The sequence below is a fragment of the Hesperophylax consimilis genome, chromosome 12, assembly GCF_061612785.1.
Source record: "Hesperophylax consimilis isolate HC1 chromosome 12, BYU_Hcon_1.0, whole genome shotgun sequence".
Lineage (NCBI taxonomy): Eukaryota > Metazoa > Arthropoda > Insecta > Trichoptera > Limnephilidae > Hesperophylax > Hesperophylax consimilis.
In genome coordinates, this window is record NC_142847.1 from 18,497,716 (window position 1) to 18,511,714 (window position 13,999).

At 36.4% G+C, this 13,999-nt stretch overlaps 1 protein-coding gene across 1 annotated transcript in view; it reads left to right on the plus strand.

The window, feature by feature from the left end:
* The window catches only part of LOC149419276 (uncharacterized), a 55,492-nt gene extending 44,808 nt beyond the window's left edge, over positions 1–10,684 (plus strand). Inside the window, exons 19-27 of the mRNA XM_089637963.1 lie at positions 1,756–1,993; positions 3,175–3,338; positions 3,777–3,917; positions 4,312–4,517; positions 5,130–5,367; positions 9,105–9,326; positions 9,724–9,824; positions 10,026–10,194; positions 10,303–10,684. Of these exons, the coding sequence (XP_089494089.1) occupies positions 1,756–1,993; positions 3,175–3,338; positions 3,777–3,917; positions 4,312–4,517; positions 5,130–5,367; positions 9,105–9,326; positions 9,724–9,824; positions 10,026–10,194; positions 10,303–10,475 (1,652 nt within the window). The 3' untranslated portion in view covers positions 10,476–10,684. The remainder of the gene's footprint in view (positions 1–1,755; positions 1,994–3,174; positions 3,339–3,776; positions 3,918–4,311; positions 4,518–5,129; positions 5,368–9,104; positions 9,327–9,723; positions 9,825–10,025; positions 10,195–10,302) is intronic.
* Positions 10,685–13,999: the final 3,315 nt, after the last annotated feature.

Sequence of the window (13,999 nt, forward strand, 5' to 3'; positions counted from 1 at the left end):
TACTAAATTAATTAATATAAGATTGTTGGTAAGGATGTTAATATAATTTTAATTGAACAACACAACGATTTGTTACAAGTGAGTACATATAAATCATTTACGGAATATTAATCTATAATTATTTGATCCTCTTAGATTCGGACCTCTCAGAAATGATAATGATCAGAGTACCTAGTTTTTTCACAAAGAACTATTTTGTACCAACTTTTCCTCTAACTCGTCCAAACAAAGACTTCATAGGCGTGGTAGTAAATATTGTTCTGTAGATATTTTGAAATCAGGATAACTATTGAATATATACAACTGAAATTAATGAACTCTTACTATTAACCTACTCAATTATTTTTATTATTTTTGATTGTATTTTTCATTGTGCTTATGTAAAAGCCTTTTTAAATATGTCTGTTTGAATTTCACTTTCTGTTTTTGTGAATGAATTGGAAGTGGAAATTAGCCCACTTCCCGAAATCCGATTGAGCTGAAACTCGGCAGAGCAGCTTGGTGGCAATCACCCATATCTGAAATTGGATGACATTACAGCAGTTAACAAACAAAATAAATGTGGGTCCTACTCAATCGGGATTTGGTTCGGTTGTTAGCGTGGTTAACTCCAGTCCTTGGGGAGGTAGGTTCAGTCCTCAGTCAAACCAAAAAAAATGAAAATTATGTAATATAGTTAAGTTAATACAGGCTGTATTATAGTTAAAAAAAAATGTTCTTTACAGGTTGATTTTTTAGGCTTACATAAATCTATTTATGTAAAAAAAAGTGCCGGTGAGTTGACCTTCAAAACAAGAGGAAGGTCACTGTCTACATGAGATTTCCAAAAACCAACCCCATCCCTTAAAACAGTGTTTTGAAAATATTTGATGAAATTTTGCACACTTCAACTTACAAAAATTACTGTCTACATCTGGTTTTGAAAAACTATGTACGAAGCCCGGGCAAGGCACTTCAGCTAATAAATAAAGTTAAAACAGAAAAAGCGTAAAAATTTTAATCAATCTTTTTTTAACCTTCCACAACATAAACACTCTATATTCCCTTTACACCTCATATATTCGCCCGCACCTGGAACACCGTACACCGATCAGGACTCCTTTATACCAAGCTCATATCGAAAGAATAGAAAGAATTCAAAAAAAATTTTTTAAACACATAAATTTTAAACTAAACTTACACTTCTCAAATTATACCGAATCCATTAAATTTCATAATTTTAACTCCCTCCAAACACGACGTCTAATTTTTGATCAAATCTTATTATTTAAAATCCTAAATAATGGTCTGGACTCACCAGAACTTAACAAATTTAATAAATCTTCATATTCCGTCTAGATCAACCCGACAATCTGATTTATTTTATCTACCCTCGTGTAGAACAAACATTCGAAAAAATTCCCCAATTCCTCGTATATGTGCACAATATAATACAAAATTTTACAACATTGACATTTTTGGTAATAACCTAAAGAAATATCGATATGAAGTAATGCGTACGATCGATTATTAATATGAGAGTATGGAATGCATTGGGAGCATCTCCTATCCTCTTCCTATTTTCTTCTTCCTCTCCCCTTCCTTTAACACCAAATTAATTTTAAGATGTTAAAACTTCATTTCCAATGAACTTTAACATAAGAAACTTCTGTGGCTTGACTTCAGTTAACTTGTATATTTATATCTATCATTGTATATTATATAAAAGCTGTTTGTTTCTTACAAAATAAATAAATAAACTTGTTTTGTATTTAGAAAAATATTCACTCACAGACATGGCTCTCAACTTAGTGGACTGGCTACTCATGTTCGCCTTCTTGGTGATCCTGGCCTTTTCCTTGGCCGTTTGGAGAAACAGCCACTTCAAGCGGCGGGGCGTGCATCACCATCACCAGCCACTGCCCTTCTTCGGGAATATGAAGGAGATCTTCTTCCACAAGGAACACTTCGTGGAGACGCTGCTGAGGATCTACAATGATAATCAGGGCCAAAGGTAAGACTAAATTGAATAATAATTTAGATTTAACTCCACGATGCGATTCCGCAAGGCTTGAAAGACTGCATAGAGTATTCACTCAACTGTCGAAAGCCACTAAATTGGCATTTCGCCCAAAGAACCTGTCCCCACGTAACTAAAATGTCTTGAATACTTGACATAAATTTTTTTCAAAGATTTTGATTTGAAAAAAAACTGCACAACGAAATATATTAAAAAAAACTACTGTATTTCCTTTGTATAATCACTTTCAAAATTAAACATTATTTACTTCAGAGTGGAAGATAATCTCGGTATCGCCCAGGTGTAAGACAACCGTTAAGAATTGAAAGGCTGATTGAAATGGTTTTAGCCATGTTTGGTGACCAGATCTGAATAGCCAGGAACTCCCCCACCTACCTCTTCCCATCTCCTTCCCCTCCACACTACCTTCAGCCTCACAACATACCCCAATCGGGGATGCCTATTTTTTGTAACACTTGATTCGTGTTTTAACGAAGATTGCCGATCGTCGATTTCCGTCGATTGCGTCAGTCGTGTTCTGATTCGCGCGTACGTCTGTATGTAAAATTCTCATTTTTTCGAAACGCCTGGACTTCGGGATCCTCCTCCGCGTGATTCTAAACCAATATACTTTAATAAAACACCGAAAAAATCATCGAAATCCTTGAAAATTCAAAGAATTTATGGGGTTTTAAAAAAATATATAGTTTCATAAAAAATGATGTTTTTTTGGTGGCATTTTACAAGCAACTGTATGAATTTTTTTGGCACTCAAACGGTTAAGTATACATATAGGCTAGTTTTTTTCATCACTTTTAATGACATCACTTTTCAAAAGTGTGTTGATTGTCACTGCCCGAGTTGTCCGGTTTTACACCTCACAAGAGCACCCATGTCTGTACAATGTAAAGACAGGGGAACCCGTTGGGCAGCATTATGAGGCAGGTTAAGGTAGGGGCTGTGGGAAGGGATTTTTTAATGCGGGTCTTGAAGATGGTGGTAGCTCGTTCCACATAAGAGCCGACTTACACAAAAACGAGTCGAAGAAACGACCCATTCTCATGAAACTAACAGATGTTACTGGTTAGGTTAGGTTTTTTTTTTCTTTTCACTTCTCTTCATGTTTTATTTTGTCATTGAACCAATGTAAATAGCAATGTGATTGATATCCTCAGGTACACGGGATTCTTTGCATTCACAAAGCCAATCATAGTGGTACGAGACTTGGAGCTCATCAAGCTGGTGGGAGTGAAGGACTTTGACCACTTCATCGACCACAAGGTCTTCATGGACGAAGAGGCCGAACCACTATTTGGCAGTAACTTGTTCTTCCTGAGGGGTGAGTCATTTAAATTATTTTTAAAAAATTCAACATTATTTTTCTATAGAATTTATAGGCCAAATCAACTATATTTAGTTACCAAAGCCATTTCCATTACGAACTATAGAACTTTGAAATATCAATTTAACTCTCAAAAATAAGACAAAAGCCGTTTTGTACCATCCATATTTATCAAGCATTCAAAAAGAAAAAAATATTTTAAAAAATTTGATTTTAATCTTTTTGAATATGATTCAAATCATTTCTGGGAGTCAGACCCAGTTCACCTAAGAATGACAGGTGATTACTTCCAAAGACTAGAACAAAGTTCCCAAAATTTCATTGCTTCTTCATAAAATAGTATATTTGTATTTGAAAGTAAAAAATGTGACTAGGCAATTTCAAGATTATTGTCAGTAAGTCAACTGGTGATGAAAGTTAATTTATTTATCACAGGACAAAAATGGAGAGATATGAGGTCAGCATTAAGCCCTGCATACACAAGCTCCAAGATGAAGAGCATATTCCCATTGGTGTCTGAGTGCGGAGAACAAACTAGAGATTTCCTCTTGAAATTGGCTAAAGAGAAAGAAGGCGGTAAGTTTTAATTTATTGATAGTGTAATTCCTGACAGTCATTCCCAAGGAATAGGGGAAATGGTAAAGAGGAAAGTTGGGGAGTGACCGGTCAGTGGCTGAGTTGGCATCACGTTTGGGTCCCACCCAGGTGTTATGTGTTCAATTCCTTTGCTGACTAAGTCCCTTACTGTGATGGTAGGTGCAGGTTTTCAAATATTGTCAGGTTATTCGTAACCCGAGGATAGGCATCCTGAGTACTCTGAGCGGTAGCCAAATAACTTACATTTGTCATTCTTACATAATCGTTATTTTCCAGAAAGTCAAATGTCTCTTTGTGTATCTGTAATAACATGTTTGTTGATATTTTTCCCATGCCAATAATGCCACATTTTAAAGAAGAAAACGTCTTTCAGAAAATAAAATGCCAGAGATCGAAATAAAAGAGATGTTTACAAGATATACAAATGATGTGATAGCTTCAACAGCATTTGGATTCAAAATCAACTCTTTTGAAAACAGAGAAAATGAATTCTTTGTGATGGGAAAGAAAGCAACGAATTTCAGCGGCTGGCAGTTTCTTAAGTTTCAAGGATACGCTACATTTCCAAAGCTGATGAAGGTAATTATATATTTACATAATTAAATAGTATAAAGTTGTTATCGGTCGCGCACCGACGGTGCAATGTTCATTCGCAATTGTAATTATCATTTTTAATAAGTTTTTTCTTTTATACATTTTTTTATTATTATATTTTACACACTTTAAGGCAAAAAAAGTCCCGATAAACTGCTTTTTAGCAGTTTATCTAACGAGTAAACTAGAAGTGCATTCCATACAAATTTGAATACAAACAAATGTTCCATTTAGCCCACTAGCCCAGCGCTCTGACTTCACTTACATTCGCCTGACACCATAGAACACAGTATTGTATTGGAAATTTATGGCCCGATTGACCAAATATTTGGATCATGTAAATAAGTCCACAAGGCATTTTTTGTGTTCTTCTTTATTCAATGTTTTTAATGTATTAAAATTAACTTTTATTTCAATGTTATTGGAATTTCCTTTTCTGAAGTCGACTAAGAAGTTTGAAACATGCTGTATTCAAGCAATGCATTTGAGTGAGTATCGCGTTTGAATCAACATTCACTGTGATACCAAATAAAAAGACTGTTACGAAACGAAACACACCATTTCTCACACTAAAAATAAATACCATTTGTTTTTTAGCTGTTCAAGCTGCCATTGTTCCCGCTCGACGTGGCCACATACTACAGGACGCTGGTCCATGAGACGATGGCCAACAGGGAGAAAGAAGGCATCGTCAGGCCAGACATGGTGCACTTGCTGATGCAGGCCAAGAAAGGATCCCTGCAGTACGACACCGACCTCACCACCACCGATGACACGAGATTCTCCAATGTGCAAGGGCACACCGGGCCTAATAAGCCTGATGTTCATAAAAGAGGTAAATAATCTTAACACTGATGAGGGGCAGCATCTCTCAAGGAATATAATACGAAACAGCCGTGAATAGTAACTTTCCATTTCAGCAGCTTGCCACACAAAATTACATATTAATAGGTGGGTCAAATCCCAGCACCACAAAGAATGGGAGAGGGCACCTGGAATGAGACAATCCAAAGTACTCATAAAAGGACCAGAGCCTAGACGAACCAAGAAACTACTCGATATGGACAGAAACTCGCTGAGGGAACTGGTAGGACTACTAACGGGACACTGCCATCTCAGGAGACACATGCAGATTTTGGGAGTAGAAAACACCAATAGATGCAGGAAATGTGAAGAGGATGAAGAGACTCCAATTCACCTATGGTGCTAATGTCCTATCCTGGTGGGAACTAGGCTCAGATACCTGGGGAGACATACAGTAGAACCAGAAGACACAGCCACATACCCAATGACAACCCTGGTTAACTTTATTAAAGGGACTGGGTTGTTGTTAAAGGATTGAGGTAAAATGGGAGATAGCACATGGAACTATGTGTAAACCGTCTCCGCTTAAATAAAAAACTTTCCATTTCAAAGTAACCGTGTGAACCTCACGGCCAACCACCTCGAATCCAAGAAACCTTTTCGGACTTAACGTAAAAGTCTGCGTGACAACACTCTCCTGAAGAGAAATGATGAACTCAGTATTTGAAATCACCTCCAATGTGAAAAAAAGCACCTGTTGGGAACGCAACTACTAAACTGCCAGGGTTCTCTCTCCCTCGGAAGATACGAGCCTCACTAAACCGCTTCCTGTGCAGTCACAGTCGCTTTGCGTACATGATGCACTAATGGAGCCTAAAGGATTCTAAATTGGACTGTAAATGTGGACAAACACAAATAACACAAAACATGGTATAAGAATTTCCCCTCCATTAGTTTCCTGGAAGCACATCTACTCTGAACCAAGTGGCTTCCGATGCCGTCGACTGGCTGAATAATTACATCATTCCACTTTAACCTCTACCAACTCCTCCATCACAGGTAGAAGAAGATTCTTAACTATAAAGCAGAAAATTGTTAATGGTATATTTGAGGTAACAAATACAATTCTCAGAGGTGAACCCTATTATCATGAAATATGCATAACTTTTTTATCTTTGGAATTTAAAGCCTTTATGCAATGTTATTCAGCTTACAATGTCCGTATATCTTCATGAACTTAATATCTTGAAAAAACAAAGATAAGAAGTCTAATTATTTGACCCATGTACCCCAATAAGGAATTATGATTATGATTTCACCTTCTAACTTAAATACCAGTATTTTGAAGTTTTTTTAGTGTTGATTTCATTATTTCAAAGTTGGTATTTTTCAAAGCCTGCCAAAACGATCGAAATCTGACGGGGTACGCGAGACGTCATACGTAACTAAATTTTTTTGCTTAAAAGGAAAGTCAATCCCACTCGAGTCGGTGTGAAAACAAAAGACCCAATTTAAATATTTAGCAAGATTTACAAAAAACATGAATTCTTTTAAAAGAATTTGTAAACTGCAATAGTGACCCGAGTGTGAGCATACGCATCGCAAATTGGCAAAAAATTATCTACATTCTTAATGCACGCGGCTGGCCAACCCTTGAGGTAGCGGTTTAAGTGCTATCAGAACCTGCCGACCAATCACAGGGTGTGAGTGTCTTACGGTTTAAACCTTTTTTTAATGTTGCAATATACTGTGTAATATGCGTTGGGTGGCAGTGCAATATACTGTGTAATATTCGTAGCATTTAGAATATAAGTCGTTCAACATAGATAGCATCAGGGGTTCTATCCCTGATCATTACCTCTGACTAGCTCTTATAAAGGCATGGTGTCGATTCTCTCTCGAGGCGTGGGGTCAGCTATCAGTTTCCGCTACCATCATTCAGAACGAGACAAGAGGTTCAGTAAAGACAAAGGAGTCAGGTTTCAACGTTATATTATATCAAAGGGCAACATTACAACATACAAAGGATCATCACATGGAACACATTTTATACATATGGGGCATAGAAAACATTGTGGGTACAAAACATAATCCAAACTAAGTTTAATCTCTCTCTCTGAATTTAAATTACGAAATAAGCACTGAGTTTATGAAAGCAAATGGAAAGGGGGTAGAATGGTCAAGCTTACATGGTTCTTCATCGGTGAGCGGAATGTGGGCGGCCATTGTCCATGTTAGAGTTAAGACAAATGTCAATGTTAGAGTTAAGACAAATATTATTTAGAGTATGAAGAGCTTGGTTAATTGTCGAATTAGATACTGCATTTGTTTTATAATTTAGCGTGTGGAATAGCACTGTATGTCGTGTACGTCTCAAAGGTATGTTAAAGTTAATAAGGGACAGAAGTTCAGTACAGTGTTGACGCACTGAGGTCAGGATTTCAAGAGGGCGAGGCAGGGCGCGTTGGGAACGGTGTGGGCGATTAGTCCGTGTTTTGCCTCTCCGACGCTGATGGTGAGAATTTAGCGACCGAAGTTGCTGCCACTTGCGGCGGTTGCAAGAACTAGCAAGTGACGAGTTTGACTATTTTTATTATTTACTTCGATTCAAACCGCTACGTAAAAATGTGAATACCGCATAAGAATCCCAACTGCTCCCAACCATCTGGAGCCAGTGAAACTATGACATCTCCAATTAAGGTATGTTGTGAGGCTTTAGGAAGTAGGGGGGAAGGAGATGGGGAGGACGAATGTGGGGTAGTACCTGGCTAATCAGATTGTTTTAAATGACGATTTATTAATTCTGTGTGTAATTACATATATATAATACAACTTATATATTCCGAATCAGCATTTCTTGATCTATGTTTATGAACACCTGTTTTTTAAGCCATAATATGTTCCACTCAAGTTCCTTATTGAAGAAGAGAGATGTATAATGGTTTCATTATAACTCCTCAAAATGACAATTCAACACACCTATAAAAAGTGCTATAAAGTTATGAAAAGTAATGAAACAAAAACTAGGTTAAATAATTACACGTGTAACCTATTAAACCTAGTTTTTGTTTCATCACTTTTCATAACTTTATAGTACTTTTTATAGGTATGTTGAATTGTCATGTTTGAGGAGTTATCAGGTCACCATGTATAATATATTAGGTAACCAGATAAATCATCACAATGATAATTCATCATTTCTTTAAAAAGTTATATAAAGTCATGGAAAGTGATGAAACAAAAACTTTATTAACTGGGTTATGTAGGTTAGGTTAAAAAAGATTTCATCGTTTCTAATGACTTTATATCACTTTTTAAAAGTGTGTTGAATTGTCACTGTGTTGAGTTATCATGGAACCAATACATATATTATTATGTGATTAGTATTACATAATAATATTTAAGGTAAATATTCGGGATCGCTGGCCACGGCTAATATGAAATATTTTTAAATAAAACCTTTCGATTAACCTTAATTACTATAAAAAGAAACTGAATGGGTTTGGGAAATTTTTAATTTTAGCAATTTAATTTTTAATTACGCAAAATTAAAATTCATTTTAAAATCTAAATCAATACTCTTAACATGATGACTTTCTCTGCAAATGTATTTTTTATCTCTGTACAATGGAGGCAGGAATTTTCAGTAGGTATTATATGAGATGATGGATTTCGGGGAGCCCCAATTTGTGCCTCTGTGCTTTGTGTAACTTGCAACCGTACCTATGTGGGAAACATCAAAATGAAAATAGCGTTTTTCGCCAACAGAATGGACTCACGACGAGATCACGGCCCAAGCGGTGGCGTTCATGATAGCTGGATTCGGAACGCCATCGTCCCTTCTCTGCTTCATGGCATACGAACTGGCGAGACACCCAGAGGCTCAAGCTAAACTGCACGACGAAATTGATGAAGTCTACGCCAAGACAAATGGAAAACCTTCGTATTCAGATCTATCCAACATGAAATACATCGACATGGTCATATCAGGTATATTCAAATTGAACAACACTTACACAGCTTACCTAGGATTTACGAGATTTCGTACGTAAGTTGTGGTTTATTTATGCATGACACCAACACCATCTCATTGTTGAAACGAAGGTTTTTTTATGCGTAATAAGAACGTTAGTCGTAGGTAAAATAAGTTCCTAAGTGGTAAAAGTTTACCTAACTATTTTCACCGCGAAATTCACATAACAAAAGTTCAACATTGAACACGATTGAACACAACCATAACACAACTATGAAATTTCAAATTTAAGCAACGTGATTTTTGACGTTTTTAATGTACTAAGCCCAAAGATTACGTTAGAACAAAAGAAAATAATTGTAATACTTTTGCAATGCACTTGTCGTGAACCTTTTTTACCTTGTATTTTTTCAGAGACCTTGAGACTTTGGCCACCTGATGGTTTTCTGGAGAGAGTTTGCGTCAAGCCATACACCTTTCCACCACAAAATGAAAACTCCTCAAGGAAATTACATGTAAGTATTGAAAATGACAAAAAAACTGGAGTCTTTAAAAAAAAGCACTTCTGATAAGAATCCGAGCGGTGAATAGACCATAAAAAAATAATGTTCTGCTCGATGAACTCGGTGCGAGTCATAAATAAACCACTCTCGTGCGAATTAATATTTTTTATTGTACCTACCTAAGTGTTTTTTCTTTTTTATTATTTGGCTTAGATTGCTGTTGGTGACGAACTACTGATTCCCATATTTTCTATTCACCACAACCCGGATTACTTCCCAGATCCTGAAAAATTTGATCCTGAACGGTTTTCTGAAGAAAACAAATCTTTTATCAAACCATTTACATACATTCCGTTTGGAATTGGACCTCGACTATGCATAGGTAAAACATTTGACTTATTCCACAAATGAATTTTTGATCTTTATGAAATAGATCTTTGAAGAAAAATATTCCAGATTTTTTGATTGAACGATTTTTAACTTTTTTCAGGCGCAAGATTTGCTCTTATGGAAGCCAAAGCAGTATGGTTCCACGTTTTAGCCCACTTCGAACTGGTTGTCACTGAGAAAACAACGATTCCGTTTGCTTTGGCAAAGGATACATTTAATATGCACCCAGAATCTGGTTTATGGCTAGGACTAAAAGTGAGAAAAACTCAATAAAATTTTATACCTTCTACTGCTGGTATCGGAGGAAAGCTCCAAGGCAAACTTAAGTTTCCAATTGTCGCTTATAAATTATGATTTATGGCTTTTTTCACTAAGTACCTATATTATTTTTATGGATGACAAATTTTGTCAATTTACTTACAATGTACAATGTAATTATTAAATAAATATTCAATACGAATAATAAAAAAATCAATATGTAATACATCTATTTTTAAATGCCTTTTAACACTTAAAAAAATGGTTTGGCAGATGTTCGAACCAACCTTCCCAGGGACCAAAGTCAACCGCACTATCGACCTTTCCAGATGCCGATCATGTAGAGTTTTACATTTATTTCGTATATTAACTGCTGTACTATCGTTCGATTTTAGAGAAATACGTATATGTGCGCGTGTGCGTACATGTCATCGACAACCAGTCGAGTTTTAGCTTGACCGGATGTCGGGAAGTGGGTTAATTTCCGCTTCCAAAATTTGCAATCATTCGCTGTCGAAAACAAACTTATTTAAAAAAATAGTTACTGACCATTTGGAATTATTTCATAGGCACCTCCGTTTCATTAATATTCCGTTTTGAAATATTATGATCAGGGCCAGCTCGGATCCAAGGCGAAAAACCTGAAGATTGCTGTTTTAGATGTTAGGTTAGGTTTAGCGCCTTTGCTCATTGGTGTGTGGCGACAAGAGAACATCCAGAATGTCTCATTAATAATATAGAGCTCGACCTACTTAGGTATCTACTTACAGTTAAATTGTAAACAAAGCAACCTACCTGCTATAAGCATCTACTTGCCTACCTGCGACAATACGATCGCAAGTCGGTCTGGCACATTACGACAACTCGCCAGAAGGTTCGAGCCTATCGCCTATGCGTTAACGCAGCGCGACCAAAAGTTCCTGAAAGAGCCAGACTGAGCGAGTGGCTCCGATTTAGTTGCAATTCATCTACCTACTGTTGCTGCCGGCCGTACAGTATAAATAAGCCCGACGCAGCGAGGAGTCAGTCAGTCATCAATCTGCCGTCAGCGGACAAATCTCACGAATGATAATCCGCGCACCTTTGCGCGAAGGACAATACTCCCGGCTTCGCACGTGCACATCATGGACTCCATCGGGATATCATCCCTGGTTCCAGCGTCTCTGACCAGCGCTTCATCCACGCACCATGACCACCACGAGGACACGCAGCTCCCGCTCAAGGTCCACCGCACCTTCGGCCTTCCCGTCAGCACTGGAGTACTGATTCCCAAGATCGCCAGTGCCTGACCATCATCGAGTCCCGGTCACCAGCGCCCAGCGTCGACTCACTGACCCGCGCTTGACCAGCCATCACATCCAGCAACCGGTGAATACATCTGTCCTACGTCACTCTCATTACGGCCACCTGACTCATCAATAAACACTGTGACCTTCGCGACACGTCTTTTCATTTCGTGCCTCTCACCTGATCCCCAAAGGTGTTTTGGCAAGTTGGCGCCCGCAGCGGACTTCACTGGACCGCTCCTGGGACTGAAACCACTGGACAGAAAATCACAAGAAGCATATACCTACTGATCTAAAACAATACCTACTGATTTCATCAATTTACATGATATGCTTCGACTCCTATGCCTCTGATAAGCTACTGAAATTGTATATTATTTGTTCAAAAACAAATTACGATATTTGAAAAGATTAATCAGTTTCACATAAAGTGAGGGAAAATTGACTTAACTTCCAGCATATCAGACATGCCCACAACAGCAACAACACACCAGCATTTTGTCAGTTTATGGTAAATAGCTTACATTAAAAAAAATACAGTTTTTACGTAAATTTGGACTAACATCGAAAAAAAAGTTTAACATTTCTAATCAAAAAATTCCTCAAATCACCGAGCCTTCTTTTCCTTAAAAATGCCCTTAATACATACATCAATGCATAGGCCCTATGGGAAACCAATAATTATTTTTGACTATCGACACCCAGATGAAATTTGACGAGATTTTAACATTTCACAAAAAAACTATAAAAATTTTAGGTAACAAAAAAAAACTTGAAAAAATAACATGATACGTGGTAGATGTTTTAGTGCATATAAATATACATAAGATACAAGAAAAGATAATGAAAACGGAAACTAGCTTTTAAATTGGAGATAGAATAAAAATAAAATAATATAGTAATACATACCGGTCAGTGGTTGAGTGGGCATAGCGCTTGGGTCTCACCCGAGCGTCGCGTGTTCGATTCCTCGGCTGGCTAAGTCCTCCATCACAACACAAGCAACATTTTCGGCTTTCTGTGGTGGTAGTAGGAGATTTTCAAACATTGTTGGGTTATTCGTAACCTGGGAATGTTTGTCTTTCTTTAAAAAAAAAAAAAAAAAAAAAAAAAAAAAAAAAAAAAAAAAAAAAAAAAAAAAACATATTTTAAAACTGCATGATACAGAAAAAATAAAAGAGAGGAGCAAGTTTTTAAATTGAAGTTGAATAGACAGAACATTAAATTGTCGCATTTAAATTTATTTTTGTTGTTTTTTAAAACTTTAATAGATTTCATTTAATTATCTAAAAAGTCACTTTCATCAACTCAATGAATTAAAGTTTTTCTACAGCATTATTATTTTATCACTAAGCTTGACATGGAATTATTCATAATACCTACGCGATGGTTTGTTATTTATTAGTCGATTCTGAAAACCTAACGATTACTTTATAAAGTCAAATTTAAATATTCGCGCCAAATTCCTAAACAGACTAATTAGAATTCTCGGATTTAGAATATTGGATGTTCCCCTTCGGACAAAAGAATTCACTATCGGGGAAGATTTATCAAGTACGTTTGTAATGCCGCATCTGTTTTTTCGAAACCAAAAAATTTGTATAACTTAAAAAATGGCACAGAGAAGCATTTTCACAAAACGTTTTCCGGATCTTTGAAACTATACTAATTTGTTAAAATATACACGTTTTTTTGCAAAATATAAATATTAAAAATTAGATAATGGTTCACAAAACATTATTGCGAAAAAACAAAAAAATAATGGAGCAGCTGGTAGTCATCACAGTAAGTATTTTTATGCATCACGAAAAATATTAATAATTTGGGACACTAAATATTTAACATTTTTTTATTGAGAAATTGAGGGATTTTGGGGAATTAATGTACAATTTGTTTAAAAAAATGTCACCGCCTGGATGAAAATTCTTTTCCAAACTGTCTTCGGCTCGATATGTAGCATAATATTGATTATTCCGATTTAATAGCTTGTAGTAGGAATCACGATCATGTAAATTCTGGCGGTATGAAAAAGTTGTATCCAACACAGCCAACAGAACCGGAACAGGAACGTAACAAACAAATGAAATTCCAAAATGTCGAATTAATACAGGACTTCGCTGCGCTCAGTCAATAAATTAATAAATAATCTTATTGAGACACTTTAGGTGTTCTACCGATCAAAATTTATCCTCGAAAAATGAGCTTTTACAAATTTTCCAAAATATCAATAGTAATGTCTTAGTTTTTATTAAT